The 23,420-nt window shown below is 42.3% G+C and overlaps 1 protein-coding gene across 1 annotated transcript in view; it reads right to left on the minus strand.

Annotated features, from left to right (window-relative positions):
• Nucleotides 1-3,914: 3,914 nt before the first annotated feature.
• LOC308080965 (uncharacterized protein) overlaps nt 3,915-23,420 on the minus strand; it is a 168,420-nt gene continuing 148,914 nt past the window's right edge. Inside the window, exons 31-34 of the mRNA XM_080423105.1 lie at nt 21,637-21,786; nt 21,415-21,461; nt 4,509-5,069; nt 3,915-4,368 (exon numbers count right to left, since the gene is read on the minus strand). Of these exons, the coding sequence (XP_080279231.1) occupies nt 4,537-5,069; nt 21,415-21,461; nt 21,637-21,786 (730 nt within the window). The 3' untranslated portion in view covers nt 3,915-4,368; nt 4,509-4,536. The remainder of the gene's footprint in view (nt 4,369-4,508; nt 5,070-21,414; nt 21,462-21,636; nt 21,787-23,420) is intronic.

Below are 23,420 nucleotides of genomic sequence, written 5' to 3' on the forward strand. Positions count from 1 at the left end.
GACATAGAGTCGCAGTTTGCATTGCTGTGCTTCCAAGCAGCTCGCCCCTCCCCCACTCGCTGCTACTTGGCTGAGTACCTCTGATGGCCAAGGCATTGTCTCCGCAGCTGTGGAATGTTCTGGCTGATTGGCTCGTTAACAGTCTATTCAACTAGTCGAGTAGTAATGGCTAACTCTTTGATCCTCACACAGGAGTCAGCCCAGCACGGACATGTATTCTCTCTCTCTCTCTCTCTGTCTGTCTGTCTGTCTGTCTGTCTGTCTGTCTGTCTGTCTGTCTGTCTGTCTGTCTGTCTGTCTGTCTGTCTGTCTGTCTGTCTGTCTCGCACGCACGCACATACACACACACACACACACACACACACACACACACACACACACACACACACACACACACACACACACACACACACACACACAGTTTGTTAAAGCAAAGAGATGTCAGGTGTCTGGGAGCAGCGTGATTTAGATGAAATTTCATGCTGGCTACACCATGTAAATTTGCCATTTTTGAAAATATAATAATGGTAATAGGTAGTTAGAAGCATTAATCATATATGTGTTAAAAACGTATAAATGTATCAAAGCTGCTTCTTTTATTTCTCAGGAGCTTGCGCAGTGAAATCCTCAGTATTAATTGAACTCAGAGCGTATTTAACATTCAATCTGGGAAAGCATCTGTGTCATTTTAAGATTTATTTGACTATTCAAAAATAGCAGATATACAAGCTCGTAGTGCGGCACTGAGTGCCACACTATGAGCTTGTAGATCTGCTATTTTTGTAAATGTAAATAATTAAAGTAGATAATCTTCATAAAACATTTTTTAAAGTGATATACTGTAGTTATAGCAGTGACTGAGATAGTGGAGTAGAAAGTTCTGGAATTTGGAAATACTCTAGTAAAGTAAAACTACGTCAAATCTTTACTTAGGTACAGTACTTGAGTAAATGTAATTAGTTACTTTACACCACTGTTCTATAAATGTCATTATTTAACCACCCACACACATTACCAGGTATTGTTTAACTTCAAATTATTCTACTTAAAATGGTTTATAATAAGTGTAATAATAATAATAATAATAATAATACTAATAATCATCATCATCATCATAATAATCATAACACATAATAATAGTAATAGTAATAATAGTAATAGTAATAATCATCATCATCATCATAATCATTATAATAATCATAACACATATAATTGCGAACGCGAAGCCGCGCCTCCGACCAAGTGGAGCTTACTATATTATCGTGCTTGCGTTGTGTGTGTGTCCCATATTTATGGTCTTTCCGCGTGTGTTCACGCTCTCATTGGCTCGCGCCCCCATGTGACTCGAAACTCCGTGCTGAAATGCCAGCAGCTGCACTGCCTGTATACAGCCGGCAGAGTGCGGCAGAGTGCACTACTACAGTGTGGTTGAAATATGGCAGCCACAGTCAATCTGCGTTCGCCTCCAGCGTTCGCGCGTCTTACTTGTAATAATATAGTCTGCACTCCTTTGCAGTATGTGTCACTGTATATTTGCATACACAGTGAAATGAGGAATCTGCATTTAACCATCCTCAGTAGCAGTGGGTGCTACGGGGGCAGGTAGGGGTTAAGTGTCTTGGCTTGGCCTGGCATCGAACTTTGGACAATAGACCATATTCACATGGCGGCCATGTTTCTATGATGTCAATGAAAGTAGCCACCCCGGGTGGCGGCACTTTCAGTGTTAAATTCCAATATGGCCGCCGTGTGAATATGGTCTATTGCTCTTTCTCTTACCTTTAATTATTTTATTTGAGTCTTTTCCCGTTGTTGGGTAAAGACAGAGGTGCTACAGCATCAGCTGTCAATCCACTCTATTATTAACTGCATCAGAGGCAACTCGTTTAAACATTGAGATGTCAGCTGGCTTCCTGCAACTCAGAGCCTGTGAAAAGGCTGGTTTTCATTCGCTGTTCAGTGTTCATATCCTGTCTAGAGCCCGCCTACTGCATCTGGTCATTTCCACACACACGCACACGCACACACACGCACACGCACACGTACACACACACACACACACACACACACACACACACACACACACACACACACACACACACACACACACATGCTGTAAAGTTTACAGCATGACACTTGGTTTCTTTCTGCGACCATTAATTCATGAAGCACTTTGAGATTAGTTTCAAATGTAAAGTTCATTATAAATAAAATGCATTATTATTATTACTTTAAAACTCTTCTCCCTATATTGGGCATGTCATTACAGGCGTAAAAAATGTCATCAAAAGTAGGAATTAAAAAAATCCCAAAAGGGTAGCACATCCAAAATTTCAAATAAATGGAGGACAAAATCTACAAGCTCACAATGCGTCGCATCGCGACACATTGTGAGCTTGTAGATCTGCTATTTTCAATTGGCCAAAAATGTATATAGGGCTGAAGTGGTTAATGTATGTTTTGTAATGATAATCAAAATCTACAAAAAGTAACTAGTAACTAAAGTTTTCAAGTAATTGTAGTGGAGTAAAAGTATAATATTTGCCTCTGGGATGTAGTGGAGTAGAAGTAAAAGCACTGGAAATTTGAAGCACTCCAGTAAAGTAAAAAAAATACCTCAAAAGTGTACAGTACTTGAGTGAATGTACTTAGTTACTTTACACCACTGGTCTGCGGCTACATGCGTATTCATCTGGGGGTCCTTGACATGAACATGTTTGAGGACCACTCATATAGAGACTATAGATACATGTGTATTCATCTGGGGGTCCTTGACATGAACATGTCTGAGGACCACTCATATAGAGACTATAGATACATGTGTATTCATCTGGGGGTCCTTGACATGAACATGTCTGAGGACCACTCATATAGAGACTATAGATACATGTGTATTCATCTGGGGGTCCTTGACATGAACATGTTTGAGGACCACTCATATAGAGACTTCATTTTAGATCAGTGAGTCCCAAACGTTTTAGCTCCAGACCCAGTAGAGAAATGTGAAGTCTGCCCGGGACCCAAACTAGTGAAAATAGCAGATCTACAAGCTCATAACACTTGTACGTAGATCTGACATTTTCACCATATAATTAAAAGTAGTCTATACTTTTAGTTTAGGTACTGTAAGTACATTTTTGATGCCGGTGGTGGAAAGTAACCAAATTCATTTACTTAAGTACAATGTTGAGGTACTTTTACTTTACTGGAGTGTTTTCAACTGTTTATACTTTTATTTTACTTTTATTACTAGTTACTTTGTAGATTTGGATTATTATTACAAAACATACATTAACCACTTCAGCCCTATTTAAACTTTGACTATCTGAAAAAAATAAAATAATAATAATCTATATAAAAATCTTTTGAAAATAGCAGATCTACAAGCTCACAATGTGTCGCATCGCGACGCATTGTGAGCTTGTAGATCTGCTATTTTCAAATAGTCAAAGTTTAAATAGGGCTGAAGTGGTTAATGTATGTTTTGTAATAAGAATCAAAATCTACAAAGTAACTAGTAACTAAAGTTTTCAAATCATTGTAGTGGAGTAAAAAGTACAATATTTGGATCCGCGATGTAGTGGAGTAGAAGAAAAAGTATTGGAAATTGGAAATACTCAAGTAAAGTATACAAATGCCTCAAAATTGTACTTAAGTACAGTACTTAAGTACATGTACTTAGTTACTTTACCACTGGAAATGAGCTTTTTGATCATTGGTTGTGATTTTTGTGTCTAGAGTTTAGAAACATGACCTCAAGTCTGTGTGTGTGTGTGTGTGTGTGTGTGTGTGTGTGTGTGTGTGTGTGTGTGTGTGTGTGTGTGTGTGTGTGTGTGTGTGTGTAAAACAGATAAAAACAACACACACTCAGTGTAGTTCCATGTAAATGTTTTTAATGATCAACGTTTGGACAAGTTGTCTTCATCAGGGTGTGTTGCTGTACAAACATTTACACTGATTTCAACCAAAAATAGCAGATCTACAAGCTCAGAGCCCATAGAGCAGTGGTTCTCAATCTTTGTCATTTCAAGGATCTGTAAGGGTCCATTTGGAACCCTGAGGGTCCCTGGACCGCACTTTGAGAACCACTGGCGTAGAACACTGAAATAAATTCATAACGAGTACTTTTACTTTTGCTACTTAATTATATTTTGACACAAATACTTTTGACTTAAGTAAGATTTGTAAAGCAGGACTTTTTACTGCTAACAGAGTTATTTCTACATTGTGGTATTTCTACTTTTACTCAAGTCCAAAATATACAGTATGAGTACTTCTTCCACCACTGCAGCACCTCACACACACTTTACTGTGTTTAGTCTCTCTCTCTCTCTCTCTCTCTCTCTCTCTCTCTCTCTCTCTCTCTCTCTCTCTCTCTCTCTCTCTCACACACGCCCCTCTCTCTCTCTCTCTCTTTCTCTTACACGCCCCTCTCTCTCTCTCTCTCTCTCTCTCTCTTTACACCCCCCTCTCTCTCTCTCTCTCTCTCTGTCTCTCACATCTTACACCCCCCCCTCTCTCTCTCTCTCTCTCTCTCTACCAGATCTTACAGACCTCTGCTGTAGATCCATTAAAATAAACCCATAAACCTGCATATAGAGGTTGTGTGAAGGTGGTGTGAGCTGTATAGAGGAGGGTCCTTGTGTCAGTAACACAGTAGAATGACAGAGTACCTGCACTGTGATCCAGGTAAACCCCCACTCTGCCTCTGGAGGAGGAACCCTCTGACACTTTAGTATCAACTTTGTTGTGTCTGAACGTGTAGCCACTAGCAGAGCAATATAAACACCAGGACTTGTTATTGTTTCCAAAGAGTGACTCAACACCCTGTCTGTTGATGTCTTTATAACAGACTGCTATACTAACCCCTTCACTCCATTCTACTTCCCAGTAGGACCTCCCACCTTCACACAGACTCTCTCTACACAACACCTGATACCTAGAGGTGAATCTCTCTGGATGATCAGGGTAACCTTGGGGTTGTCGTGTTCTAGTCACCTTCATGTTCTCCTCTGACAGGGAGAGGCGGTGGTTCATGGTGTTCAGATCCAGTGAGAGTGAACAGGAATCTGTGAGAAGAACACATGACAAAACATCACAACACATTAAAACCTCATGAATATTATTGTGTTTATAGAGTTTAGAGCTTTATTGTGATGGTTGTATGGGGGCGGGGACGCCGCCGCCGCCGCCACCGACGGGGGGGGGGGGGGGCGGGGTGAAACACTGTGTGTGCAACTAACATAAAACAACCTAAAAACAACTCACAACACACACACACACACACACACACACACACACACACACACACACACACACACACACACACACACACACAAAAAATCTACTTGAGTAAAAGTACAAAAGTATTGGTATCAAAATGTACTTAAAGTACCAAAAGTAAAAGTACTAAAATATTTGAAAATAGCCGATCTACAAGCTCACAGCGCGTCGCGATGCGACGCGCTGTGAGCTTGTAGATCGGCTATTTTCAAATAGCCTGTGTATAATATAGGGCTAAAGTGGTTCATGTATATTTCATAATGTAATGTAATAATTTATATCTGCAAAGTAACTAGTAACTAAAGTTTTCAAATAATTGTAGTGGAGTAAAAAGTACAAATTTGCCTCTGAGATGTAGTGGAGAACATTTAAAATACTCCAGTAAAAAATACCTCAGAATTGTACTTAAGTACAATTCTTGAGTAAATGTACTTAGTTACTTTACACCACTGTATACTTACATTTAAGGTTGGTTACATGTTTACCATTCTTTTTAACCACAACCCTAAAGCTGAAAATAGCTGATCTACAAGCTCAGTGACCGCAACGCATAGCGCTATAACTCCAAACCTAACCCCTAAGCCTATAACCTCTAAATCAGTGGTTCTTCAACTTTTTCATGTCAAGGACCCCCAAATTGACACTTATTAGCCCGCGGACCCCCATTTCAAAAGATATGCCAGGGACCCCCATAAGAGAAGATTTTTTACGGCTCTAGCAGTGATTCTCAACCATTTTAATTTCAAGGACCCCCAGTTTGACATGCATTAGGGCTACAGACCCCCATTTAATGGCATTTCTATCACTTGGACCGCAATTTATATTGTAAAATCTATGTCAATTTAACTCTGAGAGTGTACAAATGGAACCAAATGGACCCGTTGGGTCCATTTGGTTCCATTTGTACACTCTCAGAGTTACAGACCCATAAGGGTCCATTTGGTTCCATTTGTACACTCTCAGAGTTGTACACACAACTCACTCTCAGACCCCTCTAGTGTATATGTAGACCCCTCTAGTGCATCTGTAGACCACTGTAGTGCATCTGTAGACCACTGTAGTGCATCTGTAGACCACTCTAGTGCATCTGTAGACCACTGTAGTGCATCTGTAGACCACTGTAGTGCATCTGTAGACCCCTCTAGTGCATCTGTAGCCCACTGTAGTGCATCTGTAGACCACTGTAGTGCATCTGTAGACCCCTCTAGTGCATCTGTAGCCCACTGTAGTGCATCTGTAGACCACTGTAGTGCATCTATAGACCCCTCTAGTGCATCTGTAGACCACTGTAGTGCATCTGTAGACCCCTCTAGTGCATCTGTAGCCCACTGTAGTGCATCTGTAGACCACTCTAGTGCATCTGTAGACCCCTCTAGTGCATCTGTAGACCCCTCTAGTGCATCTGTAGACCACTCTAGTGCATCTGTAGACCACTCTAGTGCATCTGTAGACCCCTCTAGTGCAGCTGTAGACCACTCTAGTGCATCTGTAGACCCCTCTAGTGCATCTGTAGACCCCTCTAGTGCATCTGTAGACCACTCTAGTGCATCTGTAGACCCCTCTAGTGCATCTGTAGACCACTCTAGTGCATCTGTAGACCCCTCTAGTGCATCTGTAGACCCCTCTAGTGCATCTGTAGACCACTCTAGTGCATCTGTAGACCCCTCTAGTGCATCTGTAGACCACTGTAGTGCATCTGTAGACCACTGTAGTGCATCTGTAGACCACTGTAGTGCATCTGTAGCCCACTGTAGTGCATCTGTAAACCCCTCTATTGCATCTGTAGACCACTGTAGTGCATCTGTAAACCCCTCTAGTGCATCTGTAGACCACTGTAGTGCATCTGTAGCCCACTGTAGTGCATCTGTAAACCCCTCTAGTGCATCTGTAGACCACTGTAGTGCATCTGTAGACCACTGTAGTGCATCTGTAGACCACTGTAGGGCATCTGTAGACCCCTGTAGTGCATCTGTAGACAACTCTAGTGCATCTGTAGACCACTATAGTGCATCTGTAGACCACTGTAGTGCATCTGTAGACCACTGTAGTGCATCTGTAGACCATGTAGTGCATCTGTAGACCCCTCTAGTGCATCTGTAGACCACTGTAGTGCATCTGTAGACCACTGTAGTGCATCTGTAGACCACTGTAGTGCATCTGTAGACCCCTGTAGTGCATCTGTAGACCACTGTAGTGCATCTGTAGACCCCTGTAGTGCATCTGTAGACCACTCTAGTGCATCTGTAGACCCCTCTAGTGTATCTGTAGACCACTGTAGTGCATCTGTAGACCATGTAGTGCATCTGTAGACCACTCTAGTGCATCTGTAGACCATGTAGTGTATCTGTAGACCACTGTAGTGCATCTGTAGTCCATATAGTGCATCTGTAGACCACTCTAGTGCATCTGTAGACCATGTAGTGTATCTGTAGACCATGTAGTGCATCTGTAGACCACTCTAGTGCATCTGTAGACCATGTAGTGTATCTGTAGACCATGTAGTGCATCTGTAGACCCCTCTAGTGCATCTGTAGACCCCGGTAGTGCATCTGTAGACCACTGTAGTGCATCTGTAGACCACTGTAGTGAATCTGTAGACCACTGTAGTGCATCTGTAGACCACTGTAGTGCATCTGTAGACCCCTCTAGTGCATCTGTAGACCACTGTAGTGCATCTGTAGACCCCTCTAGTGCATCTGTAGACCCCTCTAGTGCATCTGTAGACCACTCTAGTGCATCTGTAGACCCCGGTCATGCATCTGTAGACCACTGTAGTGCATCTATAGACCACTGTAGTGCAACTGTAGACCCCTGTAGTGCATCCGTAGACCACTCTAGTGCATCTGTAGACCACTCTAGTGCATCTGTAGACCACTGTAGTGCATCTGTAGACCCCTGTAGTGCATCTGTAGACCACTCTAGTGCATCTGTAGACCACTCTAGTGCATCTGTAGACCACTGTAGTGCATCTGTAGACTACTGTAGTGCATCTGTAGACCACTGTAGTGCATCTGTAGACCCCTGTAGTGCATCCGTAGACCCCTCTAGTGCATCTGTAGACCACTCTAGTGCATCTGTAGACCACTGTAGTGCATCTGTAGACCCCTCTACTGCATCTGTAGACCACTGTAGTGCATCTGTAGACCACTCTAGTGCATCTGTAGACCACTGTAGTGCATCTGTAGACCACTCTAGTGCATCTGTAGACCACTCTAGTGCATCTGTAGACCACTGTAGTGCATCTGTAGACCCCTCTAGTGCATATGTAGACCACTGTAGTGCATCTGTAGACCACTCTAGTGCATATGTAGACCACTGTAGTGCATCTGTAGACCACTGTAGTGCATCTGTAGACCACTGTAGTGCATCTGTAGACCCCTGTAGTGCATCCGTAGACCACTGTAGTGCATCTGTAGACAACTGTAGTGCATCTGTAGACCACTGTAGTGCATCTGTAGACCACTCTAGTGCATCTGTAGACCACTGTAGTGCATCTGTAGACCACTGTAGTGCATCTGTAGACCCCTCTAGTGCATCTGTAGACCCCTGTAGTGCATCTGTAGACCACTCTAGTGCATCTGTAGACCACTGTAGTGCATCTGTAGACCCCTCTAGTTCATCTGTAGACCACTGTAGTGCATCTGTAGACCCCTGTAGTGTATCTGTAGACCACTGTAGTGCATCTGTAGACCACTGTAGTGCATCTGTAGACCACTGTAGTGCATCTGTAGACCCCTGTAGTGCATCTGTAGACCACTGTAGTGCATCTTCAGACCACTGTAGTGCATCTGTAGACCCCTGTAGTGCATCTGTAGACCACTCTAGTGCATCTGTAGACCACTGTAGGGCATCTGTAGACCCCTGTAGTACATCTGTAGACCACTCTAGTGCATCTGTAGACAACTGTAGTGCATCTGTAGACCACTCTAGTGCATCTGTAGACCACTGTAGTACATCTGTAGACCACTCTAGTGCATCTGTAGACCACTCTAGTGCATCTGTAGACCACTCTAGTGCATCTGTACACCCCTCTAGTGCATCTGTAGACCACTGTAGTGCATCTGTAGACCACTGTAGTGCATCTTTAGACCACTGTAGTGCATCTGTAGACCCCGGTAGTGCATCTGTAGACCACTGTAGTGCATCTGTAGACCACTCTAGTGCATCTGTAGACCACTGTAGGGCATCTGTAGACCCCTGTAGTGCATCTGTAGACCACTGTAGTGCATCTGTAGACCACTCTAGTGCATCTGTAGACCACTCTAGTGCATCTGTAGACCACTCTAGTGCATCTGTAGACCATGTAGTGCATCTGTAGACCATGTAGTGTATCTGTACACCCCTCTAGTGCATCTGTAGACCACTGTAGTGCATCTGTAGACCACTGTAGTGCATCTGTAGACCACTATAGTGCATCTGTAGACCACTGTAGTGCATCTGTAGACCCCGGTAGTGCATCTGTAGACCACTGTAGTGCATCTTTAGACCACTGTAGTGCATCTGTAGACCACTCTAGTGCATCTGTAGACCACTGTAGTGCATCTGTAGACCACTGTAGTGCATCTGTAGACCACTGTAGTGCATCTGTAGACCCCGGTAGTGCATCTGTAGACCACTGTAGTGCATCTGTAGACCACTGTAGTGCATCTGTAGACCACTCTAGTGCATCTGTAGACCACTGTAGGGCATCTGTAGACCCCTATAGTTCATCTGTAGACCACTCTAGTGCATCTGTAGACCACTGTAGTGCATCTGTAGACCATGTAGTGCATCTGTAGACCATGTAGTGTATCTGTACACCCCTCTAGTGCATTTGTAGACCACTGTAGTTTATCTGTAGACCACTGTAGTGCATATGTAGACCACTCTAGTGCATATGTAGATCACTCTAGTGCATCTGTAGACCCCGGTAGTGCATCTGTAGACCACTCTAGTGCATCTGTAGACCCCTCTAGTGCATCTGTAGACCACTGTAGTGCATCTGTAGACCACTGTAGTGCATCTGTAGACCACTCTAGTGCATCTGTAGACCACTCTAGTGCATCTGTAGACCATGTAGTGTATCTTTACACCCCTCTAGTGCATCTGTAGACCACTGTAGTGCATCTGTAGACCACTGTAGTGCATCTGTAGACCACTGTAGTGCATCTGTAGACCCCGGTAGTGCATCTGTAGACCACTGTAGTGCATCTGTAGACCACTCTAGTGCATCTGTAGACCACTGTAGGGCATCTGTAGACCCCTGTAGTGCATCTGTAGACCACTGTAGTGCATCTGTAGACCACTCTAGTGCATCTGTAGACCACTCTAGTGCATCTGTAGACCACTCTAGTGCATCTGTAGACCACTCTAGTGCATCTGTAGACCATGTAGTGCATCTGTAGACCATGTAGTGTATCTGTACACCCCTCTAGTGCATCTGTAGACCACTGTAGTGCATCTGTAGACCACTGTAGTGCATCTGTAGACGACTATAGTGCATCTGTAGACCACTGTAGTGCATCTGTAGACCCCGGTAGTGCATCTGTAGACCACTGTAGTGCATCTTTAGACCACTGTAGTGCATCTGTAGACCACTCTAGTGCATCTTTAGACCACTGTAGTGCATCTGTAGACCCCGGTAGTGCATCTGTAGACCACTGTAGTGCATCTGTAGACCACTCTAGTGCATCTGTAGACCACTGTAGGGCATCTGTAGACCCCTGTAGTGCATCTGTAGACCACTCTAGTGCATCTGTAGACCACTCTAGTGCATCTGTAGACCACTCTAGTGCATCTGTAGACCACTCTAGTGCATCTGTAGACCATGTAGTGCATCTGTAGACCATGTAGTGTATCTGTACACCCCTCTAGTGCATCTGTAGACCACTGTAGTGCATCTGTAGACCACTGTAGTGCATCTGTAGACCACTATAGTGCATCTGTAGACCACTGTAGTGCATCTGTAGACCCCGGTAGTGCATCTGTAGACCACTGTAGTGCATCTTTAGACCACTGTAGTGCATCTGTAGACCACTCTAGTGCATCTGTAGACCACTGTAGTGCATCTGTAGACCACTGTAGTGCATCTGTAGACCACTGTAGTGCATCTGTAGACCCCGGTAGTGCATCTGTAGACCACTGTAGTGCATCTGTAGACCACTGTAGTGCATCTGTAGACCACTCTAGTGCATCTGTAGACCACTGTAGGGCATCTGTAGACCCCTATAGTTCATCTGTAGACCACTCTAGTGCATCTGTAGACCACTGTAGTGCATCTGTAGACCATGTAGTGCATCTGTAGACCATGTAGTGTATCTGTACACCCCTCTAGTGCATTTGTAGACCACTGTAGTTTATCTGTAGACCACTGTAGTGCATATGTAGACCACTCTAGTGCATATGTAGATCACTCTAGTGCATCTGTAGACCCCGGTAGTGCATCTGTAGACCACTCTAGTGCATCTGTAGACCCCTCTAGTGCATCTGTAGACCACTGTAGTGCATCTGTAGACCACTGTAGTGCATCTGTAGACCACTCTAGTGCATCTGTAGACCACTCTAGTGCATCTGTAGACCATGTAGTGTATCTGTACACCCCTCTAGTGCATCTGTAGACCACTGTAGTGCATCTGTAGACCACTGTAGTGCATCTGTAGACCACTGTAGTGCATCTGTAGACCCCGGTAGTGCATCTGTAGACCACTGTAGTGCATCTGTAGACCACTCTAGTGCATCTGTAGACCACTGTAGGGCATCTGTAGACCCCTGTAGTGCATCTGTAGACCACTGTAGTGCATCTGTAGACCACTCTAGTGCATCTGTAGACCACTCTAGTGCATCTGTAGACCACTCTAGTGCATCTGTAGACCACTCTAGTGCATCTGTAGACCATGTAGTGCATCTGTAGACCATGTAGTGTATCTGTACACCCCTCTAGTGCATCTGTAGACCACTGTAGTGCATCTGTAGACCACTGTAGTGCATCTGTAGACGACTATAGTGCATCTGTAGACCACTGTAGTGCATCTGTAGACCCCGGTAGTGCATCTGTAGACCACTGTAGTGCATCTTTAGACCACTGTAGTGCATCTGTAGACCACTCTAGTGCATCTGTAGACCACTGTAGTGCATCTGTAGACCACTGTAGTGCATCTGTAGACCACTGTAGTGCATCTGTAGACCCCGGTAGTGCATCTGTAGACCACTGTAGTGCATCTGTAGACCACTGTAGTGCATCTGTAGACCACTCTAGTGCATCTGTAGACCACTGTAGGGCATCTGTAGACCCCTATAGTTCATCTGTAGACCACTCTAGTGCATCTGTAGACCACTGTAGTGCACCTGTAGACCATGTAGTGCATCTGTAGACCATGTAGTGTATCTGTACACCCCTCTAGTGCATTTGTAGACCACTGTAGTTTATCTGTAGACCACTGTAGTGCATATGTAGACCACTCTAGTGCATATGTAGACCACTCTAGTGCATATGTAGATCACTCTAGTGCATCTGTAGACCCCGGTAGTGCATCTGTAGACCACTCTAGTGCATCTGTAGACCCCTCTAGTACATCTGTAGACCACTGTAGTGCATCTGTAGACCACTCTAGTGCATCTGTAGACCACTTTAGTGCATCTGTAGACCATGTAGTGCATCTGTAGACCACTGTAGTGCATCTGTAGACCACTGTAGTGCATCTGTAGACCCCTGTAGTGCATCTGTAGACCACTGTAGTGCATCTGTAGACTACTCTAGTGCATCTGTAGACCACTCTAGTGCATATGTAGACCACTGTAGTGCATCTGTAGACCACTGTAGTGCATCTGTAGACCACTGTAGTGCATCTGTAGACCACTCTAGTGCATCTGTAGACCACTGTAGTGCATCTGTAGACCACTGTAGTGCATCTGTAGATCACTCTAGTGCATATGTAGACCACTGTAGTGCATCTGTAGACCACTCTAGTGCATCTGTAGACCACTTTAGTGCATCTGTAGACCATGTAGTGCATCTGTAGACCACTGTAGTGCATCTGTAGACCCCTGTAGTGCATCTGTAGACCACTGTAGTGCATCTGTAGACCACTCTAGTGCATCTGTAGACTACTCTAGTGCATCTGTAGACCACTCTAGTGCATATGTAGACCACTGTAGTGCATCTGTAGACCACTGTAGTGCATCTGTAGACCACTGTAGTGCATCTGTAGACCACTCTAGTGCATCTGTAGACCACTGTAGTGCATCTGTAGACCACTGTAGTGCATCTGTAGACCACTGTAGTGCATCTGTAGACCACTGTAGTGCATCTGTAGACCACTGTAGTGCATCTGTAGACCACTGTAGTGCATCTGTAGACCACTGTAGTGCATCTGTAGACCCCTGTAGTGCATCTGTAGACCACTCTAGTGCATCTGTAGACCACTGTAGTGCATATGTAGACCCCGGTAGTGCATCTGTAGACCACTGTAGTGCACCTGTAGACCACTCTAGTGCATCTGTAGACCACTGTAGGGTATCTGTAGACCCCTGTAGTGCATTTGTAGACCACTCTAGTGCATCTGTAGACCACTGTAGTGCATCTGTAGACCCCTGTAGTGCATAATGTAGATCACTCTAGTGCATCTGTAGACCCCGGTAGTGCATCTGTAGACCACTGTAGTGCATCTGTAGACCACTTTAGTGCATCTGTAGACCCCTCTAGTGAATCTGTAGACCACTGTAGTGCATCTGTAGACCCCTCTAGTGAATCTGTAGACCACTGCAGTGCATCTGTAGACCCCTCTAGTGAATCTGTAGACCACTGTAGTGCATCTGTAGACCCCTCTAGTGCATCTGTAGACCACTGTAGTGCATCTGTAGACCACTGTAGTGCATCTGTAGACCCCTCTAGTGAATCTGTAGACCACTGTAGTGCATCTGTAGACCACTGTAGTGCATCTATAGACCACTGTATTGCATCTGTAGACCACTGTAGTGCATATGTAGACCACTGTAGTGCATCTGTAGACCACTCTAGTGCATCTGTAGACCCCTCTAGTGCATCTGTAGACCCCTCTAGTGCATCTGTAGACCACTCTAGTGCATCTGTAGACCCCGGTAGTGCATCTGTAGACCACTGTAGTGCATCTGTAGACCCCTGTAGTGCATCTCTAGACCACTCTAGTTTATCTGTAGACCACTCTAGTGCATCTGTAGACCACTGTAGGGCATTTGTAGACCCCTGTAGTGTATCTGTAGACCACTCTAGTGCATCTGTAGACCACTGTAGTGCATCTGTAGACCACTCTAGTGCATCTGTAGACCACTCTAGTGCATCTGTAGACCACTCTAGTGTATCTCTAGACCCCTCTAGTGCATCTGTAGACCACTGTAGTGCATCTGTAGACCCCTCTAGTGCATCTGTAGACCACTGTAGTGCATCTGTAGACCACTGTAGTGCATCTGTAGACCATGTAGTGCATCTGTAGTCCATGTAGTGCATCTGTAGACCACTCTAGTGCATCTGTAGACCATGTAGTGTATCTGTAGACCATGTAGTGCATCTGTAGACCCCTCTAGTGCATCTGTAGACCACTGTAGTGCATCTGTAGACCCCTCTAGTGCATCTGTAGACCACTGTAGTGCATCTGTAGACCACTGTAGTGCATCTGTAGACCATGTAGTGCATCTGTAGACCATGTAGTGCATCTGTAGACCCCTCTAGTACATCTGTAGACCACTCTAGTGCATCTGTAGACCCCTCTAGTGCATCTGTAGACCATGTAGTGCATCTGTAGACCACTCTAGTGAATCTCTAGACCACTCTAGTGCATCTGTTGAGCCTTCATGGCGACCCCCCCCCCCCCTAGTCAATTGATATTTTTCAATCTTTATTAGAGACCACTTTGCCTGGTCTTTAGCGACAGCTGAGCCTGGCAGTCCATGTTTTTCATTTACTGGTGCTAATGTTTTGTTTTTGTTTCTATTTCATTGGTATTTTATGCTAATGTCTATTTATATTGCATTTTTTTGTTATGTTTTGTTTTAACCTGTACAGCACTTTGGGTGACCTAGTCATCATGTTAATGGTGCTTTATAAATACATTTTTAAAGTTGTGTTGAGTTGAGATGCAGTATAGTGGTCGTCTATAGATACAGTACAGTGGTCAATGTATGTGGTCTTTAGATGCAGTACAATGGTCTATATAAGCAGTACAGTGGTTTATAGATTCAGTACAGTGGGATATAGATGCAGTACAGTGGTCTCATACAGCTATAGATACAGTACAGTGGTCTCATACAGCTATAGATACAGTACAGTGGTCTCATACAGCTATAGAAGTCCTTTTTAGAAGTCTCCTTTTTACAATAGGCAGAAATTACATATTTGTACTGCATGCAAAACACTGCATGGTTCTTGCCCAAAACTGCATGAGATAGGCATACATTTGACATGTCTGTACAGGGGAGGCTTGTGGGTATACATGTAACCCATTTCCATTCACATATATTGAGGTGACAGCTCAATAGTAAGGCGGAAAATTGATACCATAGTGCACTTGGTGATACAAGCGCGAAATTTGGCACAGATGACCTTCATATGACCTTAATTGATAATCAACCTCTGGCCACGCAGAATTCCTAAGATTTCAAGATGGCCACCACCAGTTTTCAAAATGGCTGCAACTGGGCCAATGTTTTGGACTATATCACTTTGCTGGGGCTTATTTTAATATATGAGAATATGTTCTGGAGGTATTTCTACCAAGTACGATAAAAAATAACATTAGGTTCCAATATGGCGGCATCTTTTCCAATATGGCTGCCGATAAATTGCAAAAATGTGCATCTGCTTATGGTTTATCCACATGAGCTTGTAGTACATGTATTTGTATTAATTACCATACACAGAATCCATATATGGAACATTTGAAAGTGATTTATTAGCTTGGTAAAGCTTAGTGCTTACTTTTTGTTTTGTTATCAAGTCATTATAAACACATTCTCATTTACAATGGTGGCTGGGCAAGTGACAGGCCAGTGTACTAGCAACTGCAACCACAGAGGGGTGTGCAGATAAGTCCAAACTTAAAGCATTTGCAGTGTCCAGAACATGCTTTTTTTACATCCACATCGTGTCAGCCTCTGGCATAATTTGGCAAACAGGACTGCACAAGAGTGACTGGCCCCATATATGTCCTGCTTGGAATGCACTTCACTTGCATTCACTTCCTTGTAGGAACTACTTCTATGAAGTTCTATCGTACATGAGTACTATGAACTCCTCAATGACTTGCATATGTTTATAATTTATTGCAACAGGTGTTGAACCTAATTTGGAGAAGTTGTCTGCCATGCTGACCTTTTTCCCTTTCCATGGAAGGACGAAACTGTGTGGCATCCCCTGAATGCATGAAAGAAGCAAAGACCTGATGACTTTGATTCAATAGCTGATGCAATTTCATGAACAGGGATCCATCTGAGATCCTTCCCTCCTTCCAAAGGCAATCCACAGCTAATTCAAGCCAAGTCTTTGAACAAGTGAAACTGTTATGTCAACAATGTCAGTATCTGAGGCAGAGCTGCAGAGGATAGCATCTGACACATCATGATTCGCAGCTCAGATACTGACGTTGTTGTCATAGCAGTTGCACTGGTTCATATTAAGTAAGTCTGAGACTTATTGTCAGTATCAGCTGAGAACGCAGGGGTCTTATAGACCCCCTGGTATTGCTGAGGTGGAGCGCCACACTCACCGTACCTACTCATACACTGATCCTGATCGAACCCATGACCATGTGATCCGAAGGTGAAAGCTCTACCGACTGAGCTACCCAGACACAAAGACTTGGCTTGAAAAAGCTGTCGAAGGACCTCAGATGGATCCCCCTTCATGAAAATGCATCAGCTATTGGATCAAAGTCATAAGGTCTTTGCTTCTTTCATGCGTTCAGCAGATGCCATACAGTTTTTTTTTCCTTCCACGGAAAGAGAAAAAGGTCAGCACCTGTTTGAGAAAATATCCCTATATATATCTAAGTTTTTGTATTTATTGGTGAACATATTGAAAAGTCTGTTGCCCTAGGTCATTAAAAAGCTACCAAATCACTTTAAAATGTGCTATAAATTGATTCTGTGTATGGTAATTAATACAAATACATGTGCTACAAGCTCATGTGAATGTACATTTATGCAATTTATCGGCAGCCATATTGGAAAATATGCCGCCATATTGGAACCTAATATATATATTTTTTATCTTACTTGGTAGAAATACTTTCCGAACATATTCTCCTATATTAAAATAAGGGGGAAATCAAAATGTACAGCCCCAGCAAAGTGATATAGTCCAAAATGTTGGCCCAGTTGCAGCCATTTTGAAAACTGGTGGTGGCCATCTTGAAATCTTAGGATTTCTGCGTGGCCAGAGGTTGATTATCAATTAGGGTCATATGAAGGACATCTGTGCCAAATTTCGCGCTTGTATCACCAAGTGCACTATCGTGTATTGAAAAAGGCATATTCCCGCCTTACTACAAGGGACCATTTGGAAAATGGTGATGGTCGTTTTTCCCTCGACAAAATGTTGTCTTAACTTTGAATCATTAGGTATTTAGCCCCCTTCCCGACAAGGTAGCATGACAAGGTTGGTCCCATTGGAAACCTGAGGTTGTCTGGGATCAAACGGTATCTCTATCTTTGGGCGACGTCTAAATTTGAGCGTTCCACAGTCTCTGAAAGACAGTCTCGCCGGCGTTCTAGACAGCCATCCCGCAGGTCTCACAGGGTTAATAAAACATTGAAAAAAACACACTTTGGACCACTTTTTTTCTTGGGATCATCAAAATCCCAATATTAGAGGTCCTATGGATGCCAAAAAATCAAACTAGAAAAAGAAATAAGCAGTCACGCGTGGACCCCTCCTAGGGCCTAAAATGAAGACAAACTAAATGAAGACAAAGCGATGGCCTGTCATTGACCTGTTGGCACTAGTGTCCCCTCCACAACCACACCAAATATCACAGTCAGAGGACTGACTGGCATCAATGACAATGTCACACAAAAATATGAAATGTTCCTGTCCAAAATGTGGGACAGTTTTGAACATTCAGAAACTTACTGAATGTCAAAGGATGACCAGGTCATGAGCACATCTGAGACAAGTCACATCTAGACCTGGGTACATTCTGGACAACTTGCTTCTGGATAAATGAAGCTTTTGTAGCACTTTAAACTGGGTGTGCAACAGTTAATAGAGCTAATTGATTTGAATTTGCCATCAAAAAAATATCAATTTAATAAAATAATGTTCAAAATGGTTAAAATCTCATTTCATAATACCATTTTCTTTGTTTTCTTTGTTTAAATCAAAAGTAGTGAAAATAGCAGATCTACAAGCTCATGACACATTGAGCTTGTAGATCTGCTAGTGTGTGTTTTTTTTACAGCAGTACATAAGTATATAGTGAAAATAGCTGTATATATATACTATATTCTCTATTTCTGCATGACACCATTGTACAGCAAACAGTAACATTTGGCTTCAGTGGTTAATCAGACTAATCTACCTATTTTCTTTCACATCAATTAGTAAATACATGAAAAAAGAAGAAGTAAAAAGCACTTTTGATTATTCAACTAATTGAAAACGTAATCACTAAGCAAATAATCGGCACTTGCAACCGTACAATATTTAAACTGTAACAGACCAAGTCTGATGAATAATTTCACTGTTGACTGACAAGTTGTATCTGCTGTCACCATTCCCTGTTCCTCATCCCACCTTACTTTCACCTGCTGTAGAGCAGTGCTTCCCAAACGGGGGTCCCCAAATATGTTTTGGGGGTCCCCAGATGATTAGCTTAATATTTAATGTAACGTACAGTATAAGTGTATACAGGCCGTTTGTCTGTTTTCTGATGTTATTGTTTTTCTGATTTTATGTTTTGTGTGAGGACTGCGGATGAAAATTAGCATCTTTGCTAAATCCGGTGTATTTACGTTCATGTGACGTTCATTAATATGTTCTGTCCTGTCCAAATAAACAAATAAAGTAATAAAGTAAAGGCCAGGGTTTCCTGGTGGAAGAAGTAAAGCTAAAAAGATCAAGTATAGAATAGGGCTAAAGGGATAGTTCACCCTCAAAATGACTTTTTTTCTATGGATTAGTCACCCCATGGAGACTTGAATTCATAGATTTTTTTTTTGTCGCATTTCTAAGGCAATAATGTGCTGCCTACCGGTCCGCTGGTCATCAAATTATTGTCTTAGGAATGAGACAAAAACTAAAATATATCTATGAATTCACGTCTCCATGGGGTGACTAATCCATAGAAAAACTATCCCATTAAGTGATTAATGTATGTTTTGTAATAATACATCCGCAAGCTGTCAAATTATTGTAGTGGAGTAAAAAATACAATATTTGCCTCTGAGATGTAATGGATTAGAAGTATAAAGTATCAAATAAATGGAAATACACAAGTAAAGTAAAAGTACCTCAAAATTGTCCTTAAGTACAGTACTTGAGTAAATGTACTTACTTACTTTCCACTACTGTACATTTCAGTATTTTTTCTCAGTGATTACGCTACGTTTTGACAATTATTGTAATTTGACAACTATGTTTCATTAAATGCTCTCTGAAAGTCTATTGGATGCTTGGGCACTGCAGGCTGAAATCTCCTGTACAAATCAAATCTATAGTATACACATCCCTGTTTAGTCCTACACCTGACTTTATCACCAACATTCTATTACGTTGGAAGAATCAAACACTGCAGGTTCAGGTTGTCAACTTTTTTCATCGAATCTTGTGATCGAAGTTTAAATTTATATAAATTAATTCATACCAAACCGCCAAATCGTTGTCCAACCTGTTCTCACCCCAACACGTCATATTTTGTTGCTTGATCAGGAGCCTTTGGCATCCAATGCTGGCATCTGAGGGTACCCTTTTGTGTGGGAATGATCATAACAATTCCCACCTTGGTGCAACTCCAACAGTGCCCATTCGAGTGCCCGCTCTGTGTGGGCACCCACTTAGCTCTCGCCAAGCTGCTCTCGCGGGGCAGAAGTGGACCTGAGGCCCTCACAGGGATTTTGCGGTTAATAAATGTTTCTTTGTACTTCGAAAGAAAGATGAACCATGGGAATTAACCAGATTCTTACTGTGAGTAGTGGATGTAATGGAAAAACATACTCGAGAGTGGATTTGAGTGGATTTGGATGACTAAAATAACTTGCTACTCATGCATTATTTTCATATTTACACAGTGGTGGAAAGTAACTAAGTATATTTACTGTACTTAAGTACAATTTTGAGGTATTTGTCTTTGACTTTACTGGAGTATTTCCAATTTTCAATAACTTTACTTCTACTCCACTATATCTTAGAGGAACATTTGTACTTTTACTCCACTACAATTAAATGAAAACTCATTCACTCAGATTTTGATTATTATTACAAAACATACACTAACCACTTCAGCCCTAAATATAATTCGGCCATTTGAAAACAGCAGATCTACAAGCTCACAATGTGTCGCATCGCACATTGTAAGCTTATAGATCGGCTATTTTCAATAGATTTTTTATACATTTTGAACTTCTGAAATAGGACATTCTGCACAATGAGTACTTTTACTTTTGGTACTTTAAGATTTTGATGCCGATACTTTTGTACTTTTACTCAAGTACATTTTGAATACGGAACTTCTACTTACAATATATCTACATTACGGTTTTTCGATACTTTTGCTTTGGTAGTACTTCTTCCACCACTATATTTACACATTACATTTTTTATTTTACATCTTAGTTTTTATGTTTTTGATGAATGATATACATGACTATCTTGTCTCGATGTATTTTGCTGTTCCTGTAAAACACATAATTGCAAAAGAATAGTGTATTGGCAATATGGTCACATAATAAGAGCTCTAAAGGCTACAGCTGTGTCAGTGGTAGCGGGTTGGGGGGGGGGGTATGGGCCATTTACAGGGGATTCTTGTGAATGAAAACGCATTACACTTATAGTCATTATCATCTTCATTAACAGTAGGAAGAGAATGAGTGAATGTCACATGTTGCTGTTTATATGAGCTGTTCATCTACATAGCTGGATGTGTGATACTTGACATTTTTAATGAATGAAACATAATTCACACTTACACTTCCTCAAACCTGGTTGCAGCCTGCACTCGCCACCATGTTTGACACTGGGGGTAGAGGAGATACAAAGTAAATGTTTGCATATTCCATTCAATATTAGAAACAATAATTTATCATGATTTTTCAGGATGAAACATTAAACAATATTGTACAGAATCACCATATGATTTCCTTACTCAACTAGAACACATTTACAGTGAGTGACAGCAGTTCTCTCCATACCTCAGAGTCTCCAGTGGTAGAGCAGAGAGGCGATTTACGCCGTCTCCTAGGTGATTGTAGTTTAAATCCAACACTTTGAGATGGGAGTTGGATCTCAGAGCTGAGACCAGATAAGAACAGCCTTCCTTTGAGACCATACAGCCTGACAACCTGCACGCACACACGCACACGCGCGCACACACACACACACACACACACACACACACACACACACACACACACACACACACACACACACACACACACACACACACACACACACACACACACACACACACACACACACACACACACACACATACATACATACATACACACACACACACACACACACACACACACACACACACACACACACACACACACACACACACACACACACACAGGTTATGTCAATACAATGTTGCCACTTTTTCCTAACAAAATGACCTTTGCTATGTGAAACCAAGGGCTGAGACTCGTTTGATGGGGCTTGGTCCATATAAAAGTCAAGTGGCCAAGTTGTCTCAAGAATAAAGTTCTCTGCACTTCACTGTCTAATGACTGTTGACCAAACTGAGTAAAGAATACAAAGTTTATCTCCAACCTTTTTGTGTTTCAACAGCCTTTGGGTGCTACGTTTCACCTCTGACTTACACTAGCCCATGAAGTAAACTATTATATCCAATTTATTATGCATCCCCTTTGACTGTTTTACATATATTCCACTTTACAACACACAAGGCAGAGGTTTACGTATCAGTCACACCCACTCCATTTTGATTGGGTATAACACAGTTTAAATCCTGATCAAAGGCCTGCCCCCAAGAAAAGCTCCTATCCAAGTATTTTGTGAGATCTGCTGACAGATTAGATTATTCATGTGGGAGCAGGTAAAATAGGTAAAATAAGTGAAGTAGTAGCTGAATGGCTGGGATCCCTTTTTACCTATTATGTGGCCACTTAAGCTGCTACTGCTAGGTCGATTAACTGTGCGGTTAAGATCATCATGGCAGCCATCAAATGAAATAATGAAATGCCTGGACTAAAAAGGAACCTCATGAGGAGGAGTGCATTTAAGTATGAGAGGGGAAGCAGCTGCTCATTCAGGAATTTTCTTTTTCAACCTACACTTTAACTGATAAGTAGATTAACGTTTTGCTTTAATTTTATTAGGACAAAAAATAAGTAGTTTGGGTAATTATTCAAAACTCTTTACTTTGGTTTCGTTTTGGATTAACACTTTTATCTTAATTTGATTTCATCTTGAGTTTTCTGAGTTAAATGGATTTGCAAGCTCATAGCGCGGCACAAAGTGACGCACTATGAACTTGTAATGTATATCTGCAATTTGTTTGAATAGCCAAAGTATATAATGACACAGATGCTTTCCTGGTTTTAATGAGTTCTGCAGGTTTAAAGGAGTAGTTCACCCCAAAAAATACTTATTTTCTATCAATTACACACCCCATGAAGCCTTGAATTCATGGATTAGTTTTATAGTTTTAGTCGCATTCCTGAGCCAATAATTGTATTTCTGATAGGAGACACAAAGAGTCTACTTTGTGCCTCCTACGGGATACATTAGCATCTTTCCGCCGGTAATCAAATTATTGGCTTAGGAATGAGACAAAAACAAATCCATGAATTCAAGGCTTCATGGGGTGTGCTATTCATAGAAAAGTCATTTTTTGGGTGAACTACTCCTTTAAAGAGTTCTACAGGTTTTAAGGGATTAACTTTTTCTCCTCAAACTCTGATGTTTACACAGAGAAAATGAAGTATAGTAAATCAACAAAATATGA

This window comes from Gymnoscopelus braueri (genome assembly GCF_963280865.1).
Source record: "Gymnoscopelus braueri genome assembly, chromosome: 24".
NCBI lineage: Eukaryota > Metazoa > Chordata > Actinopteri > Myctophiformes > Myctophidae > Gymnoscopelus > Gymnoscopelus braueri.